Raw genomic sequence first — 19,632 nt, forward strand, 5'->3', positions numbered from 1 at the left:
CTTCAAAGGCAGAAAGGGGTATAAGTATTGGACCCAAAACCCCTGAAAATTAGATCACTTCTGGATTCAAGAGGAATCTCTCCCATGGAGAAGAGCTGAAGAGCTGAGGAGAAGTGCTGCCAGTGACTGTGCTTTGTTGGGCTATTCTGCAGTTGCTGCTTCTGCCAGTGAAAGGGGGCAAAGATTGGACGTTGTTGTGCATTCCTACTTGAGACGAATCTCCGAAGGCTTGAGTTGAGGTTGCCTCCTGTTGTTGAAGTCTCAGGGCCATCAAAGACTTCCCCTGCTCTCACCTGGACGCTCTGGTGAGATTCCTGCTCTGCCAAGTGGTGCCCCGTCCAGTCCCTGGGCCTTTGAAAGGTGAAGCTGGTGGAAAAGGACTGAAATCCACACAAAGACAACCATGGGGGGAAAGTTTTGACGCGCCATCGGCAACACGACTAATTAACTACGTGCCGCTGGCCTTGAGGGGCGTTTCTCCATTAAAATATGGCACGAAGGAAGCTGAAAGATTTCTTTGTGCACTTTTTTGCAGCATTGTTAATGCCTGCACAGAGCAGGCGTTAAAAGGAGATACACCATTATTTATAATGGGTCTCAATGTGCTTTGCAGGATTAACATCAAAACCTTTGATGCTAGTCCTGCAAAGTTCAAAACTAGTGTCCAAAATTTTGGAGCTAGTTCCTAACTACCGCCATTGTGCTCCGTATCTTAAATACGGCGCACACATGGTGGCGCTAGGAGGGCGCTAAGGGGCACAAGAAAAGTAGCGGTGCATTGGATACAGCTCCCCTTTTCTTAAATCTGCCTCTTTGTGTCCACTGTACAATCATTGTTCAACAGGAAAATAATAATGCTGTCTTCCTTTCTCTTTGTTTGTAAACGGAAATACAACTATTATAATCTATAAATTGGTGTCTCCCGCTTGTCTTTCTTTTTTTTTTTTTTTTAAATTAACGCTTACTAGCATCTATTAAAACATTGTTGGATGTTACTACTTAGAGAAAGTTGTCATTTTCTCGTCCTTACCACTTGGTGTCTGAAGCCTGTATTCTGGGTCACATGACTAGGACTGGCAGCTGGTCTTTGTGTATAGGGTAATAGGTGTTGGTAGGATGGGCCTTCTCTGATTTGATGAGGGGGAGGAGCTGTCATCTACAACACTTACACATAAAGTCTCTGCTTGAGCACACTCACAAAGAGTCTTTTGTGACCCGAGACAAGCAGGGGATAGGGCAGGGAGGCAGGAAATTCTAAGCTCCTCTAGGGGTGGACGCCTTCTCCTACTTCAAATTGGACACCAGGTATAAATAATGGACCCTCAGACCCAACTCTTCATTACACCTCTGGACCTGTAGAAGACTCAGAAGGACTATTGTACTGCTCTGGCACAATGACTGCCTCTCTATTGCCCTGTTGCCTGAGTGAAATGGACTGGACCTGCATCTTGAACCCAGGACAGGAAAGGCATTAACCACCTTTATCCCAGTACCGGGACTCTGTCTGCTGTGAGTCCTACCCCCCACGTGGTACCAGCTTAATCCTGGACCCTTGACAGTGGGCCTGAAAGTGCTCTGCCATCCCAGCTGTGGTCCTGTGAGCAGACCCGAGGCAGCACGACGCATCACCATGTAGCCGCATCGGAACAGCTGCAGGTTGATGCATCCCTAATGCAGGACCTCGCATTGCAGCCTGCAGCTTCTTCTTAACCACCACTGCGTGATGCATCCCCAATGTAGGACTTTTTATTGCATGCCCCCCGTTGACAGCATCCTAAACGACGATGCAGGACTTTGCATCCTAGCCCCACAGATTCCTCTGAACCCCTGCATCCTGGAAATATCCTTGATGCGGGATCTCGCAGCGCTGTGCATAACCAGGATTTAAGGTACTTTCTTTATTAGGCATAACAAAGTCCCTGTATACAGCACACACTTCATCACAGTCGGCCTGAACTTGTGAGTTTCCCCTGGTCCGGCACCTTGTGCTTCTAGCCACTATTTTGATAGCATATCCCCTGGTCTACTGATTGCTTTTTGTTATTTCATTGTCAAATAATTTATAAAATGTTACTCTATTTTTCTAAATTGGTGTGGGAATATTTTTATTTTCTCGTGTTTTCACTTTAATACTATTTGAAGTGAAGGATAAATACTTTACACATGGCCTCTAATCAAGCTAGCCCGGCTGAGGAGGGGTGATTCCCTGAAACCAGTCTCAGGATACTTATTTCCGGTCCAGAAAGGACCCGGCCTGACAGTTTGGGCTGGACTGTTCCCATGGAGAACACAGTCAAGACTGATTTGCATATGGTTGGTTCCAAACTGGGGTTGCATGTTGAACAAAAGAATGATAGACTAAACCCAGATCTGTGACTGGGGTGGGTGTTTGAAAAGTTTCAGCACTCCATCTATCATTCTTATGTGTTGCTAGAGTCACCCATGGGTAGCCAGGGTATGCCCAGACGTGGGTCCCTTGCTCACTGTGCCACTGGATTCAAGCTAGCCTGGCTGAGGAGGGGTGATACTCCAAAACTGCTTCCAGGATGCTTGTTTACAGTCCAGAGAGGACCTGGCCTGGCAGTTTGGGCTGGGCTGGACTGTTCCTATGGGGAACATGGTCAAGACTGATTTTCAGATGGCTGGGTCCATACTGGGGTGGCATGGTAAGCAAAAGAACAATGGATTAAACCCAGAGCTGTGACTAGGGGTGAATGTTTGAAAAGCTTCAGCACTCCGTCCATCATCCTTTCGTGTTGCTAAAGTCACCCCAGGTGCCGGGGTATGCCCAGATGTGGGTCCCTTGCTCACTGTGCCACTGGATTCAAGTTAGCCTGGCTGAGGAGGGTGATACCCTGAAAACGGTCTCAGGATGCTTGTTTCCGATCCAGAGAGGACCTGGCCTGACAGGTCGGGTTGGATTGTTGCTATGGGGAACATCGTCAAGACTGATTTGCACATGGCTGGGTCCATACTGGGGTGGCATGGTGAGCAAAAGAACGATGGATTAAACCCAGATTTATGACTAGGGATGAGTGTTAAAAAAGTTTCAGCACTCCGTCCATCATCCTTTTGTGTTGCTAAAGTTGACCTAAGTGGCCAGAGTATGACTAGACGTGGGTCCCTTGTTCACAGTGCCACTTGATTCAAGCTAGATTGGCTAAGGAGGGATGATACTCTGAAAACGGTCTCAGGATACTTGTTTAAGGTCCAGAGAGGACCTGGCCTGGCAGTTTGGGCTGGGCTGTTACCTTGGGGAACAGTGTCAAGACTGATTTGCATATGTCTGGGTACAAACTAGGGTGGCATGTTGAGCAAAAGAGTGATGTATTTAACCCAGAACTGTGACTGAGAGTGAGTGTTTGAAAAGTTTCAGCACTCAGCCCATCATCCTTTTGTGTTGCTTATGCAGTAACTAACACGTGGCATGGGATATATAGTAGAAAGATACTGGCATCTGCTGGGGATATACCTAACAGTCCCCCATGTTAAAGGCCCACCCTGTCCATATAACTAATGTATGTGATGCACAGGTGACTGAGTAAATTGTGGTATCCATTTGGAACCCTATTGTAAGCAGCACAAAATAATGTTGGTCCTTTTGGAAAGGTTGGCTATGTACAAGATGAACATGCCACCCTGCCAGAACTTCTTCCAGGTCCATCTACCTGAAACCTGCGATGCCTGGGTTGTTCAGTGTTAGCTTTCTGCTTCCTGAGTGAAACCCACCAAAGCCCCTCTGTTTGCATTGATGCTGGCCCAGTGAACCAGCTCCTTTATCCCTGGAAGGATGACTTCTGGCCAGGAAGAGGTATAGAAACCACAATGTAAGTTGCAATAGATGAGCTGATGAACATTGTTTATGGGAGGCAAATGGCGGTGTGAATTTGTGAAACCTATCTGCTTCATTCAATGCAGTGGACCACAGTTTACTTAAATCTAGGCTTAGAGAAATAGGAGTCACATGTACCATTGCTCTCTGGTTCTCCTCTTTGTTGGAGATTTGCTACTACTCTTTATTTCTCTCTCTTCCGTTCTTGTAGCTAGGGTGTAAAATGTGGAGTACTTCAGTGATCCTCACTATCATCGATGTTACTCCTCATCTACATTGAGAGTTTGGCTCTGCTGATTAGATAAGATGGTTGTTTGGCTTTGAAGTATGTTGATGACATCAGGATAATAATGCAGACAAGTCTTCGAAGTAATGGTTCAATTCTGGCATGTCACTCAAGATTGTTGAGAGCAAATCTGAACAAGCATTTAAGATGAATTAGAGATCATGCAAATCTCAAACTACACTAAGGATTACTAAGGGGTCATATTCTCATCTATTCACACATCCATTCACTCATTGTTTCAGAGACGTTTTAAGGCACAGACAAAGTGGGCTGTGGCCTGGGGCTCCAGGCTTTCGGGGGGCCCCTGATTTATCTGACTTTGTTCTTCACACCCTCCTGCCTTAAATAGTTCTTACATACAGATTGTTTAAAATACTATTTTCCTTTAATTTATTTTTAATGCGGGTGATGTATGGAAGTCTATTACAAACATTTTGCCAAGCAATGTTGTGTTTAGGTTTTTCAGTACCATGCAACATCCATAAAAAGTTCATTTTAGACAACACCAGGACCTCACATATGGGATATGGCAGTGGGTCACAGTAAAAATATACAATATTAGTTGTGAGCTGCTGCTATATTACAATACTGAAAACACACATCACTATCCCGAGATATTAGAAGGAAACACGTTTAGAATTTAGATCAGTGTGCCCGTGCAGTGTCAGTGATCTGACCACAGAGGGTATGAAAAGATAACATTGGATCATAAATTTAAAGCTGTCGCAAACATGGGCCCCCAAAATTCTTAGGGTATACCTTTCTTATTCATCCGTGAGTCTTTATAACATTCATACACCCACTCATCCACACCACACACAGAAACTTGTGAATCGATGAAGAATAACTTTCACTAAAAAAATAGCCAACCCTAATAGCTTTACCAGTTCTTCCTTTAGTTCTTACTCCCAGAAAAATGTCCTTTGCATCTTTCCAGACTTATACTTCTTTCATAGTAAAATCAACGTTTCCCAAAAGCATCACTCAAGTAATATGATTTTATTTATGATGGTCCTGAGAGTTAGGCCCAAATGTATACTTTTTTAGCGCTGCATTTGTGTCATTTTTTGACGCAAAAACGGCGCAAACTTGCAAAATATAATTGTTTTTTGTACATTTGCACCACTTTTGCATCAAACAAATGACGCAAATACGGCGCTAAAAAAGTGTAAATATGGGCCTTGGGATAATATTCAGTACAATGCACTAACATTGCATCACCAAAGCTGGTAAGGTATGTTCTTTTGCAATTGTATTAGGTCAGTGTAAGCACAGGTTACCACTCAGACAGTCTTAAAGTGTGTACTGGAACATGCAATAATAACTCTTTATCACCAAAGGTTTAACCAGAGTCACTAGCACTGCCATTGCGCTAATGTTTAGATGAAAGAGGTCCATCCTGATTGTGGTAACAGTACTCAGGTTTCATGGCTCCATGGCTGAGTAATTGGTCCAGTCAAGGCTTTTAGTTTACATTCTCTTGCTGTTTATCCCATTGTATATTTCGGACTGCATGTACCAGACTGCAAGGAAAAATCTTTGAGTGGATCAGCTACTCACGCTCAGACCTGGGAAACGTGGGAGCTTTGTGGGGAGAACAATATTGCATGAGGGTGGTCTTCACAACAGTAGCCGTGGACTCAAGTTAGAGTTTGGGAGGATTGTCATCATGTGTTGAGCACTGCGTGTTACTAAAATGAACTCAGTACCACAGTGCTTTGTCCTGTGGGAGTCTTTTTATCCTTTACATTTAATCGTTTGTGGCTTGTTCTTTGGTTAACTACAGTAGAGTTAGACTGTCACTCAATGCTGTTAAACACTTCTATTTTTGAAGGACCTTGTTTTCTTTCTTACAGCAACTGAGGCATGAGAACCTGGTGAACCTCCTAGAAGTGTGCAAGAAAAAAAAACGCTGGTACCTGGTTTTTGAGTTTGTAGACCACACAGTCCTCGATGACCTTGAGCAGTTCCCCAATGGACTTGATTTCAACCGAGTTCGGAAATATTTATTTCAGATTATTAAGGGAATCGGATTTTGCCACAGTCACAATGTAAGTTGTGTACAGCGCATGGAACATAAATGGAGAGTCAGTCATAAGAATGAGTCAAACAAGAATCCTGATAATATTAGTATAGAATGTGTGTGCTTTGCTGTTGTCTGTACTGTAAGTTCCAATGATTAATACATGGCTCAATTTTCCAAATGCCTTGAATGATTTTGAGAGCAGTCTCTACCCAGAGAAATGCCTCTAGGCCCCAAAGACATTCTTGGGCAGTACCAGCACACATCTTACATATGTACAGGAGCCAGGACCAGTTAATTAAATTCATTTTTAACTTCCTAATGTGTGGTGTGAATGATGCCTGTAGGAAATTGGGTTATTTGTTGAGGGGGGATGCAAGCCCCATTCAGGCAATAGCTACAATCCTTGTTAGGGTGAACCACAAAGCCACTAAATTAACTTGTGCTTAACTAACTGGTAGTCTGGCACTAAGCAGTCAGGCTTAACTTCGAGGCAGTGGGTGCAGTATTTATTCAGCACACAAACTGCAATAAAGTGAAAATATAACACAGGAAAAACACAAAACTAATGTAGAACAATAGAATAAATTTTAATAAATAAAATGATAACAGTATGACAAAAAGTCTAATCAGTAAAACCGGAGATATTCCATTTTAGAAAATGTAGGTAGATATAGCTCCTAAAAGCAAAAGGCTCTACTCCGTGCTATTAATAGGAGAAAATATCATACAGTCATTAATTAAGATGCAATTTACAAAACAAGGCTAATTCCGTGTTGTTCTTTTGTTATGGAGCCAACTTGACAACTTTCTGCCATCACCTGTTTCGCGACAACTCTGCCGCAAATATAGCATTTCTACATTTAAAAGAATGCATGATCTTCCGTGTGTAGTGCCCCTCCTGTTTGGAGGGGAGATGGGAAGGTAAGAACGATGCAGTCCAACACCAAAATAATTTTTAGTCCCCTTTCGGTGCTGCAGAGACTATGAGGCCTTTTCAAAAAGCGCAGATACAACCCTCGATTACCCACTGCGTTACCCATCCCAATCTCTGCTAGCTGAAGAGAGGCAGAGATATGCAACCTTCATATCAATAAGGAGGGTTTCTATGGAATGGGTTGTGTACAATTGTATGGCTAACAAGTAGATGGGTAGTGTTTTCTCTGTTTATTGAATATAATTGGGGGGGGACTGGATCAAAGACAAAGTTTCTGAAAAAATAAGGCTTGCATCCAATTATTAGCTGTATGTACCTCAGTGTGATTGATAAGCTATCTATACAGTTATTTCCAGACTTCTGATCTACCAAAATATTACGTGTTATATGGTTGCTAAACGAGGCGTCAATTAAAGGCCCATGAAAGTGTAAACATGTTTCTAGCTTTTGTTAATACATATCCAAACCATATCTTCCATTAACACGTTTTGCCATTCCATATGTGCATCTATTTCAGTGAAAACGTATTATTTTTTCTTAGATCATACACAGAGACATTAAACCAGAAAACATATTGGTCTCCCAGTCTGGAGTAGTGAAATTGTGTGACTTTGGTTTCGCAAGGGCCCTGGCAGCGCCCGGAGAGGTGTACACAGAGTACGTGGCTACGAGGTGGTACAGGGCGCCAGAACTACTGGTTGGCGACATCAAGTATGGGAAGTAAGAACCAGCAGATCATTATTTTATTTATTTAATAACGAGAGATGATGATGGCAAAATCTACAACCCTATTTTTCAAAACTTGCCTAATTTAGCACTTTCAGAAGGGAGTGGTATTACAATATGGAGACTTAACTATCAACCTGCAATAAGGGCAAGTGTAAGATAGTGATTGTGCAATATCATCAATGTAGATGTAGATATGGAGTTGGGGTCCTTAATCAACAGGCAATCCTCTTTTGCTAATGGCCTCCAATAATGGCAGAAGAGGCCTTCCATGCTCCTCTTGGGGTCTGTTTTGCTGCAGGTCGATATTTTTGTATTTGATATTTTGACCGACAACCTTCAAGTGTAACACATCTAAATGTGTTCTTCCCTTGTTTAGTACCTAACCACCTTCTCTTCTGATGATCATCTCTGATGCTGGAAATGTTTTCCCCTTTATTAACAATGTTATATTATGATGATTGGTATTTCTATAGTGCACGATTGCCCTGAAGTAACTTGTAAAGCCTTGTCGTCCAGGTGAAAGGTGTGTTGTCTACGTGCTTGGCATGAGAAATAGGCTTGTAATTGTTTATGGTGCTGCATACTCACTAAGGGGGTCATTCCGACCCCGGCGGTCAAGGACCGCCGGGGCCGGGGATGCGGGAGCACCGCCATCAGGCTCCTCAGGACATTCTGACCGCGGCGGTTCAGCCGCGGTCAGAACAGGAAAACCGGCGGTCTCCCGCCGGTTTTACGCTGTCATGCAGAATCCTCAAGCTGCGCCGCCATGGGGATTCTGACACCCCATACCGCCATCCTGTTCCTGGCGGGTCGCCCGCCAGGAACAGGATGGCGGTATGGGGTGTTGTGGGGCCCCCGTAAGAGGGCCCCACTTTGTATTTCAGTGTCTGCTTTGCCACTGCACCCGTCGCACATACCCACTCCGCCGGCTCCGAGCCGGCTTCCTCGTGGGGAGGGGTTTCCCGCTGGGCTGGCGGGCGGCCGTCTGGCGGTCGCCCGCCAGCCCAGCGGGAAAGCCAGAATGGCCTCCGCGGCCATATGGCGGCTCCCGCCGCCCGCGGGGGTCAGAATGACCCCCTAAGTGTGTTTTGTCTGTATATGTTGAAACGCTACCATTGATGTGTGGTCTAGTAGTCCACTCAAAGTAGTTAAGGTGGCTGACCCAGTGAGGATGTCAGTTTGATGTGCTTTCTTTGAAGGAGGGTGGTTGCCTGAGTTATTTCACGGATGTCAATACTGCTGTTGAAGTTATTGTATTTTTAACCCTGAGTGTCCTTTTATGGCCCCTGTTATATGTTGACAAGTTTTAACAATGTTTCACATTTTAGTGAAGGTAGAGCATTAGTGGCGCTTAAGTGAGAAACTGTGAGATACATATTGGCTCGCTGAACCGAAATATTCCATGCAGTTAATGCCATGCTGTAATTGCAAGTACGTGATTGAACAGAACTGGTTAACTAGTTGTGTAATTATGGTATTGGTGAAGAATGTTTGCGAAAAGCACTGTTTTTTAAAAATAATTATACAACTACATTAGAAATTTACAAGAGCAACTAATCAGCATCACTGAAGAGCAAATATTGGAGCCAAACACGTCTGAGCAAGAGTTAATTATTTTTTTAGGTCTGGTCTAGAAAAAGTTTTGGCTTTTAACAACCTCGTGTAATCTACAAAAATAATAGAGGTATTAAAAAATGGGTTTAGGGTCAACCTCATTTAGCCATTTCTCAGTTGGTGTGTCATTCAAACGTCCAACCAGTACACAAAAAATGGGCAATGGATCAGTCCCTTCAACTTTGTCTTTCTTTTCAGTGTCATGCACTTTATGGGTTAGCCCTCCAGTAACTGAGACGTCAGTCATTTTGAGTGACAGCACTTTGTAATTTCACAGCTGACTCTGCCTCCTCCTCTGGTCAAAGAAGCCCTTTTCTGCCTAGCCCCACTACCTGCGCACATCAAACTCTTGTTTGAGGTCAGCTCAGGCTCTGAGTCCGGGGATGCTGTAGTGACTCTCCTGCACACAGACAACCAAATATCTCGACCTGACCATCAGGTTAAAAGGAACGACTGATGCTTCAGTACACTTATCCCAAACATTCCCCCCTAGGAGTTGCCTAGAAACTGTTTACACCTTTTTTTCTTGAAGCACACATATGCCTTCTACATGTGCCATCAAGGGCGCTGGGGGGATGGTTTTAGCCCGCTAATGAGAAAGTGAACTAAGCAGGAACCACTTAGATTGCAGGGGCAAAGCAAACCAGTTCACGATGGTGCTTGTTTAGATGGTTGCTAGGCAACAGTTACGACAAGACAGGATTTCTGACTAACCGAAAAATGATAGAAATTGCATTTCTTTATTATCCTGCCAACCTGGGTTGTGCCTTGCTGAGCTTTGATTTTTAACCAGTTTAGCTCTGCAACATCCTTTGGCACTCCATCTGACAATGCAACGCCTTCAAGTTAGTTTTCAGTGAATGACACCTCATCCTCCTTTGAAGCGAGTTCCTTTTTTCCCTCTGTTGCTAGTGCCACTGTAAATATTTTTCAGGAGCCGTGAGGTGTTCATGGCTTTAATTAAGAAGAAATTGTAAGTACATCTATGGAGGGGAGTAACCTGCTGCAACTGCCTCTGGAAGGACCGTCCCAAAAGTCCCCAGCACGTGATTCCACGTGATGTAAGATGAAACACCTTGGTACAGAGGCAGCATGGAATGACAAAGCAACCTCCCACAGCTGTTCCCCCCCAAGGCCACTGCTCTATGTGCTGACTCCACCTTTCATGCTAGTCCCACAGTAGCGCAACGAAACTGGACGGAGCCCCCTTGAAAGAACATGGAATGGAGCCTCCCCCCCCACCCAGACTCACTCAGGCCAGGTGCTGTGCTGAGGGGACCCCCTGGAACTCTGCCCCCCCCTGCACTACGGGGGATGCGGGGCCTTTGTTTTGCCACTGTAGCCCCCATTGATGTCCTCCACCTCCCTCTGCCACTGTCACTCTTCTCTTGTCCTTTGTTGGGTGCTTCTACCTTGCCCTTCCTTCTGATTGTTCTATTCTCCACCCCACCAGCATGAGCGTCCTTACATCCTCTGCATGCCTTATTATGGCCCACTAAGCCTATCTGTACCTCGTCCTATTCATCCACACTGGTCTGTCAAATTAAAGCCCTCACTGTCCTCCCCTTTTGAATTTGCCCTGCTCTGCCTTTGTTCCCCTTATTCTTTGTCTTACCCGTGCTTTAGACAGTGTCCCCAGATTGACACTGTGCTCCAGGCTGTCACATGATACTACTTTCTCAGTCCCCTTCACTCACTTGTCATGCCACACATTATAGAATGAACTTTACTAGCTTTGCGTAGAGTGCTGTTGCCAGCTACCTCTTTGCACAGTTCAACATTTTATTGTGCTAGTACCTGTTGAGTAGATCATTCCATCCTGTTGCATGTGGCTTCTATTTTGTGCACACACTGTGTCCCAATAATCTTGAAGCATCTTGTGCATATAATGGCGCAGGGAGGTTTGCTGCATCACATGCTTCTACTAGGCCACCCTGGGCCGGCCTTAGCATTGGTGGCGACCTGTGCGACAGTCTGTTTTGGTGCCCTCGCCACCCCATGACCACCTCCTCGGACTCCCTCACTACCACCCGGCAAATGTGCTCCTCGTCTCTCCATAGCCCCCTTTCACATACATTCATTTGTTTTAAAGTGCTTGTAAAGGCTGGCTTTACTAATCGACTCAGCTATCGTCATCAAATATAGTTCTGTTCTGTGCTGCAGGCATATTAGCCCTCTACTTTACTTTATGGTGAGTCAAAGCCGCCGCCAGATAAAACTCCCATCTCCCTCCTTGTTAGGAACATTAACCACAAGAGTTATCTTGACATTTGATTGCTTCATGAAGGCTTAAGTACGAGGGACTTTCCAGCAGGTGCTTTTAAATCGCAAGTTTCGTAATTCATTGCTAAACACAGCACCCCTCCATCCAGGTCAGCACTATTTAGTGCAAATGGAGAACCACCATAAAGAGTCCAAAGTCGACCACAGCTCCTAGTGGTGCACATTAGTTGTTATTCGTTATGTCAGTTACGTCACCACTCACCAGAAGCCACTTATAGCTAACACAGTTGGTCCACCAGTACTTACGTCAACAATAATTGTCCACATACACATGTATGCAACATTTCAAAATGCAGTGGTCTCAGTGCAGAAGAATAGAAAGCAGTAAAACTTTGGGGCAGATTTACAAGCCCCTTGCGCTGTGTTAATGCCGCGCTAGCGTCATTTTTACTATGCTAAGGTGGCGTTAAGGGGGCCAGTTCCTCCGCTATATTTACAAAGTGCCGCAATGCATGCATTGCACAATTTTGCAACCCCTTGTGCCACATTATGTCTGCGCCAGGCATAATGTATGCATGGTGAAGCGTTCACATGCAGGGAGGCCTGAAAAAATGCTGCAGTAAAATGCACAGGATTTCACTGCTCATTTTTTCTGTCATTTTCAACGCCTGCTCACAGCAGGCGTTAAAGTGATGCACCCATAATAATCCTTGGGCATCCCTGTGCTGTGTTACACAACCGCCAACAATTTTGGCACTAGTGCAGCAAAAAACCACAACAGCGTCAAAGATGTTGTTGCTGTTGTGGTCACAACTGCCATGGTGCGCCATATTGTAAATATTGCACAGCCATGGTGTTGTTAGGAGGGGCAAGGGGGTCGCAAGAAAAGTTGCGCATGAGGACTGGTTCACCACTTTCTTGCAAGTAGGCCCCTTTGTGCCTAGGATAACATCCAGTTATAGGAAAACCTTAGAGAAAAACAGCAAAAGCTTCATTAATACACAAAACACAAATGCTATGTGTAACACGAGCACATGATGTCCCAGTGACCCAGTGGTGCCTTATGGTAACAGCATTTCTCAAAGTATGTTATAGTGGTTGCCAATTATTTTGTAAATTTATTTTCACCCAATCAAATTATCGGTCACTTTTCTAGGTTGCCGTTCAAATATATTTCAAAATTCCATGACCGAGCACAGCTTTCTTTACCTAGACGACCAGGATTCAGAGAGGGCAAACATTCTGTTGAAATTATAGAAAATGAGTAAACTCTCTCCTTGACTAATCTTTGTATCACTAATCTCGCGCACAGCAACACCGCTATCGACTGGTCTCAAGCTATGCGCAGTTATTGTTGAAACCGCGCGACCATGGAAACTGCCTCAGTACACAAGACAGGGGTCTGGCGACTCTAATGGCAACTACATGAGCATCTGACCTAATCCAAAGCCGGGTCTCCTTTAATAAACCTCCCTCCAAGGGCAAACGTTCCACAGAAATTGCCTCTCAAGCAGATCGTACACTATTTCGACAATGATAGAAGCCAGTACATTTGAAATTCTAACATCCGTCTGACCTATTTGTGCAAATTGACTTTAATATTTTTGCAAATTGACTTTCGTTATTTTTGTAAGCGGAACCACGGCAGTAATGTACATTGGTGACGTTGAATACAATGATACAGACACAGAAAGAGGAAGGAGGAGGAGATCTGGCCCAGTGGCCACAACAGTTGACTATTGACTTTGAAACTAGGTAATCATGTTCGACTCTCACTGTTGGGTCATTATCCAGCGATTTTACGCAAATAACTTGATATTCTCGTGACACACAAAAATCTACCCATGCATAATGTAATCCGGTGCTTATTTAAAGCACTTGAATTCTTTTGGCACAAGTTCGTGTTATGTAAAAATTACACAAAAGAATAAACCCAGCTAGATTTTCGAGGCTTGCAAAACAAATGTCATCACAAGGTCCTTAAGTGGTTAGGGAGGGGGGTCCTAGGCCCCCCTGCCCTTGAAAAAAGAAAACCAGCCCTGGGGATTGGTTTCCTGGGGTATTTGGAAGGCTCCATGAGTAGGAGCAGGAGGAGGAGGGGTGGGTCAGAGGTCCCCTCCCTCAAAAAAATTATTGACCCTGGGGGATGGGATCCCTAGAGCTCTTAAGTGGCTCAGGGATGGGAGATGCATACCAGTCACCACACCCTAACCCCAGATGCATACCAGTCACCACACCCAAACCCCACCAAAGGCCATGCAATGCAGGGGGTTGGGGTCCCAACCCCACCCTGCGATAGGTAATGGACATCTTACTTTGCATTAAAAAAATACTTAAATTCACAGAAAAAAAACAAAGGTTACGGATTAAAGTGACAATATGGTTAGGAGTTGTAATAATATCTTACATTATGTTGATAAAAAAAAACTTAGAAAGTCACTGAAAAAACACAAAGGTTAAATGGATGTTACATTTAGGTGAAAAAGCCACTTAACACATAATGCACAAAACAACTGAAATTCACCAGTTATAGTTATCGCAAGTAACTATAACTCACACCCTCACCAGGCATTGCTAATTGACTCACATACTACATCGCTCATGACATGTTTTATGACATCATTGATAACTGCAACATCTAAATTGACATCACTAATGAGAAAACTGCATGGCAGGGGGTCAAGTGTCCCTAACCTGGTTTCTTATGCCCATTCTAAACATTTTTTTAGGACACAGGAACTGAGTCCTGTAATGACTGCCACAATATTTACTTGAGCTCTTGCGCCTGGCCAATCAGATCGTGAGGTACCACATCTGGTCCTGGGTACTGTGGTACAAGAGAAAAGACTCTGTCAGCCAAATGGATTTGAGTATTGCTGAGTATTTTTGTTAATCTTTAGCACTGCTGGTGTCCTGTGTTAGGGTCACAGGAGTCCCGCAACACAACAGTCTTGCCATCTAGCGACCACTAACTTTTCATGAGATTAACCCGTTTATGATGAACCAAGCTCCTTTTTCAAATCCAAATTTCTTGAAAAGTACTGAATGGATTTACACCAAATAATGAAAAGCACACTTTCTGAGTAAAGTTCTAACTTTCTGCCCAATTTAGTCTAATTCCGTTCAGGTATTTGTTCTGTATTGGAGAGCAAAGTTTCCCATGGAAATTAATATGGGAAATTTAGGTTTTTGGGCACTCTTTTTTCTTTGCCTCCCCTTGATGGATCAGTGTGAAACTTTCTTTGAAGGAGCCAAAGTGAGTGAACTATTTATTTTTAAGTGGCAATTCGTCAAGCGACACAGTAAAGGCCTTGTCTATGGAAAATTAGACCTAATTATAATTACACTGGTACTAGCTCCTCCAATGTAATATATGTATATAGTCCATGTTGGTGAACATAAATGTAGTCCAATAACAACTGTTATTTGGAGCTACTGTACTAATGAACACACACACATTCACCTATTTTATATTACAGTACAAAGGTTAAATTCCAGTTTATTGTCACTGTAAGGAAATGCCTCCTTGGCATGGTTGCCCCCTGACTTTTTGCCTTTGCTGATGCTATGTTTACAATTGAAAGTGTGCTGAGGCCTGCTAACCAGGCCCCAGCACCAGTGTTCTTTCCCTAACCTGTACTTTTGTATCCACAATTGGCAGACCCTGGCATCCAGATAAGTCCCTTGTAACTGGTACTTCTAGTACCAAGGGCCCTGATGCCAAGGAAGGTCTCTAAGGGCTGCAGCATGTCTTATGCCACCCTGGAGACCTCTCACTCAGCACAGACACACTGCTTGCCAGCTTGTGTGTGCTAGTGAGGACAAAACGAGTAAGTCGACATGGCACTCCCCTCAGGGTGCCATGCCAGCCTCTCACTGCCTATGCAGTATAGGTAAGACACCCCTCTAGCAGGCCTTACAGCCCTAAGGCAGGGTGCACTATACCATAGGTGAGGGTACCAGTGCATGAGCATGGTACCCCTACAGTGTCTAAACAAAACCTTAGACATTGTAAGTGCAGGGTAGCCATAAGAGTATATGGTCTGGGAGTTTGTCAAACACGAACTCCACAGCACCATAATGGCTACACTGAAAACTGGGAAGTTTGGTATCAAACTTCTCAGCACAATAAATGCACACTGATGCCAGTGTACATTTTATTGTCAAATACACCCCAGAGGGCACCTTAGAGGTGCCCCCTGAAACTTAACCGACTATCTGTGTAGGCTGACTAGTTTTAGCAGCCTGCCACAAACCGAGACATGTTGCTGGCCCCATGGGGAGAGTGCCTTTGTCACTCTGAGGCCAGTAACAAAGCCTGCACTGGGTGGAGATGCTAACACCTCCCCCAGGCAGGAATTGTCACACCTGGCGGTGAGCCTCAAAGGCTCACCTCCTTTGTGCCAACCCAGCAGGACACTCCAGCTAGTGGAGTTGCCCGCCCCCTCCGGCCAGGCCCCACTTTTGGCGGCAAGGCCGGAGAAAATAATGAGAAAAACAAGGAGGAGTCACTGGCCAGTCAGGACAGCCCCTAAGGTGTCCTGAGCTGAAGTGACTCTAACTTTTAGAAATCCTCCATCTTGCAGATGGAGGATTCCCCCAATAGGGTTAGGATTGTGACCCCCTCCCCTTGGGAGGAGGCACAAAGAGGGTGTACCCACCCTCAGGGCTAGTAGCCATTGGCTACTAACCCCCCAGACCTAAACACGCCCTTAAATTTAGTATTTAAGGGCTACCCTGAACCCTAGAAAATTAGATTCCTGCAACTACAAGAAGAAGGACTGCCCAGCTGAAAACCCCTGCAGCGGAAGACCAGAAGACGACAACTGCCTTGGCTCCAGAAACTCACCGGCCTGTCTCCTGCCTTCCAAAGATCCTGCTCCAGCGACGCCTTCCAAAGGGACCAGCGACCTCGACATCCTCTGAGGACTGCCCCTGCTTCGAAAAGACAAGAAACTCCCGAGGACAGCGGACCTGCTCCAAGAAAAGCTGCAACTTTGTTTCCAGCAGCTTTAAAGAACCCTGCAAGCTCCCCGCAAGAAGCGTGAGACTTGCAACACTGCACCCGGCGACCCCGACTCGGCTGGTGGAGATCCGACACCTCAGGAGGGACCCCAGGACTACTCTGATACTGTGAGTACCAAAACCTGTCCCCCCTGAGCCCCCACAGCGCCGCCTGCAGAGGGAATCCCGAGGCTTCCCCTGACCGTGACTCTTTGAACCTAAAGTCCCGACGCCTGGGAGAGACCCTGCACCCGCAGCCCCCAGGACCTGAAGGACCGGACTTTCACTGGAGAAGTGACCCCCAGGAGTCCCTCTCCCTTGTCCAAGTGGAGGTTTCCCCGAGGAATCCCCCCCTTGCCTGCCTGCAGCGCTGAAGAGATCCCGAGATCTCTCATAGACTAACATTGCGAACCCGACGCTTGTTTCTACACTGCACCCGGCCGCCCCCGCGCCGCTGAGGGTGAAATTTCTGTGTGGGCTTGTGTCCCCCCCGGTGCCCTACAAAACCCCCCTGGTCTGCCCTCCGAAGACGCGGGTACTTACCTGCAAGCAGACCGGAACCGGGGCACCCCCTTCTCTCCATTCTAGCCTATGCGTTTTGGGCACCACCTTGAACTCTGCACCTGACCGGCCCTGAGCTGCTGGTGTGGTGACTTTGGGGTTGCTCTGAACCCCCAACGGTGGGCTACCTTGGACCAAGAACTAAGCCCTGTAAGTGTCTTACTTACCTGGTTAACCTAACAAATACTTACCTCCCCTAGGAACTGTGAAAATTGCACTGTGTCCACTTTTAAAACAGCTATTTGTGCATAACTTGAAAAGTATACATGCAATTTTGATGATTTGAAGTTCCTAAAGTACTTACCTGCAATACCTTTCGAATGAGATATTACATGTAGAATTTGAACCTGTGGTTCTTAAAAATAAACTGAGAAAAGATATTTTTCTATACAAAAACCTATTGGCTGGATTTGTCTCTGAGTGTGTGTACCTCATTTATTGTCTATGTGTATGTACAACAAATGCTTAACACTACTCCTTGGATAAGCCTACTGCTCGACCACACTACCACAAAATAGAGCATTAGTATTATCTCTTTTTGCCACTATCTTACCTCTAAGGGGAACCCTTGGACTCTGTGCATACTATTCCTTACTTTGAAATAGTGCATACAGAGCCAACTTCCTACATTGGTGGATCAGCGGTGGGGTACAAGACTTTGCATTTGCTGGACTACTCAGCCAATACCTGATCACACGACAAATTCCAAAATTGTCATTAGAAACTCATTTTTGCAATTTGAAATTTTTCAAAATTCTTAAAAGTCCTGCTAGGGCCTTGTGTGTTAAGTCCCTGTTTAGCATTGTCTTTTAGAGTTTAAAAAGTTTGTTAAAAGTTTGAAATTAGATTCTAAAAACAGTTTTAGATTCTTTAAAAAGTCTTCCAACTCTTAGCAAAATAATGTCTGATACAGAGATGAATGTGGTGGAACTCGACACCACACCTTACCTCCATCTTAAGATGAGGGAGCTAAGGTCTCTCTGTAATATCAAAAAAATAACCATTGGCTCCAGACCTACCAAAATTCAGCTCCAGGAGCTGTTGGCAGAGTTTGAAAAAGCCAACCCCTCTGATGATGACATCACAGAGGAAGAAATTAGTGACTTGGAGGCCAATGTCCCTCCTCCAGTCCTAAATAGGGAGAACAGGACCCCTCAAGTCCTGTTTCCAACTGTGTTAGTCAGAAATAGTGAGTCCCTCACAGGAGGGTCCCACATTTCTGAAATCACTGAGGATGCTCTCAGTGAAGATGACCTCCTGTTAGCCAGGATGGCCAAAAGATTGGCTTTAGAGAGACAGCTCCTAGCCATAGAAAGGGAAAGACAAGAGATGGGCCTAGGACCCATCAATGGTGGCAGCAATATAAATAGGGTCAGAGATTCTCCTGACATGTTAAAAATCCCCAAAGGGATTGTGACAAAATATGAAGATGGTGATGACATCACCAAATGGTTCACAGCTTTTGAGAGGGCTTGTGTAACCAGAAAAGTGAACAGATCTCACTGGGGTGCTCTCCTTTGGGAAATGTTCACTGGAAAGTGTAGGGATAGACTCCTCACACTCTCTGGAAAAGATGCAGAATCTTATGACCTCATGAAGGGTACCCTGATTGAGGGCTTTGGATTCTCCACTGAGGAGTACAGGATTAGGTTCAGGGGGGCTCAAAAATCCTCGAGCCAGACCTGGGTTGACTTTGTTGACTACTCGGTGAAAACACTAGATGGTTGGATTCAAGGCAGTGGTGTAAGTAATTATGATGGGCTGTACAATTTATTTGTGAAAGAACACCTGTTAAGTAATTGTTTCAATGATAAACTGCATCAGCATCTGGTAGACCTAGGACCAATTTCTCCCCAAGAATTGGGAAAGAAGGCGGACCATTGGGTCAAGACAAGGGTGTCCAAGACTTCAACAGGGGGTGACCAAAAGAAAGGGGTCACAAAGACTCCCCAGGGGAAGGGTGATGAGACAGCCAAAACTAAAAATAGTAAAGAGTCTTCTACAGGCCCCCAAAAACCTGCACAGGAGGGTGGGCCCAGAGCCTCTTCACAAAACAATGGGTACAAGGGTAAAAACTTTGATCCCAAAAAGGCCTGGTGTCATAGCTGTAAACAGCATGGACACCAAACTGGAGACAAGGCCTGTCCCAAGAAAGGTTCCACTCCAAACTCCCATCCAGGTAACACTGGTATGGCTAGTTTCCAAGTGGGATCAACAGTGTGCCCAGAGCAAATCAGGGTCCACACTGAAGCTATTCTAGTTTCTGAGGGTGGGGTGGATTTAGCCACACTAGCTGTCTGGCCGCCTAACATGCAAAAATACAGACAGCAACTCTTAATTAATGGGACTAGAATAGAGGGCCTGAGGGATACAGGTGCCAGTGTCACCATGGTGACAGAGAAACTGGTTTCCCCTGGCCAATA

General features: G+C 45.1%; 1 protein-coding gene across 1 annotated transcript in view; it reads left to right on the forward strand.

Moving 5' to 3' along the window:
* Window positions 1–19,632, forward strand: part of CDKL2 (cyclin dependent kinase like 2) — a 305,603-nt gene that overhangs the window by 174,748 nt on the left and 111,223 nt on the right. The window contains exons 3-4 of the mRNA XM_069230289.1: window positions 5,975–6,169; window positions 7,620–7,798. Coding sequence (XP_069086390.1) covers window positions 5,975–6,169; window positions 7,620–7,798 — 374 coding nt within the window. The remainder of the gene's footprint in view (window positions 1–5,974; window positions 6,170–7,619; window positions 7,799–19,632) is intronic.

The sequence above is a fragment of the Pleurodeles waltl genome, chromosome 1_1 (genome assembly GCF_031143425.1).
Source record: "Pleurodeles waltl isolate 20211129_DDA chromosome 1_1, aPleWal1.hap1.20221129, whole genome shotgun sequence".
Classification (NCBI taxonomy): Eukaryota; Metazoa; Chordata; class Amphibia; order Caudata; family Salamandridae; genus Pleurodeles; species Pleurodeles waltl.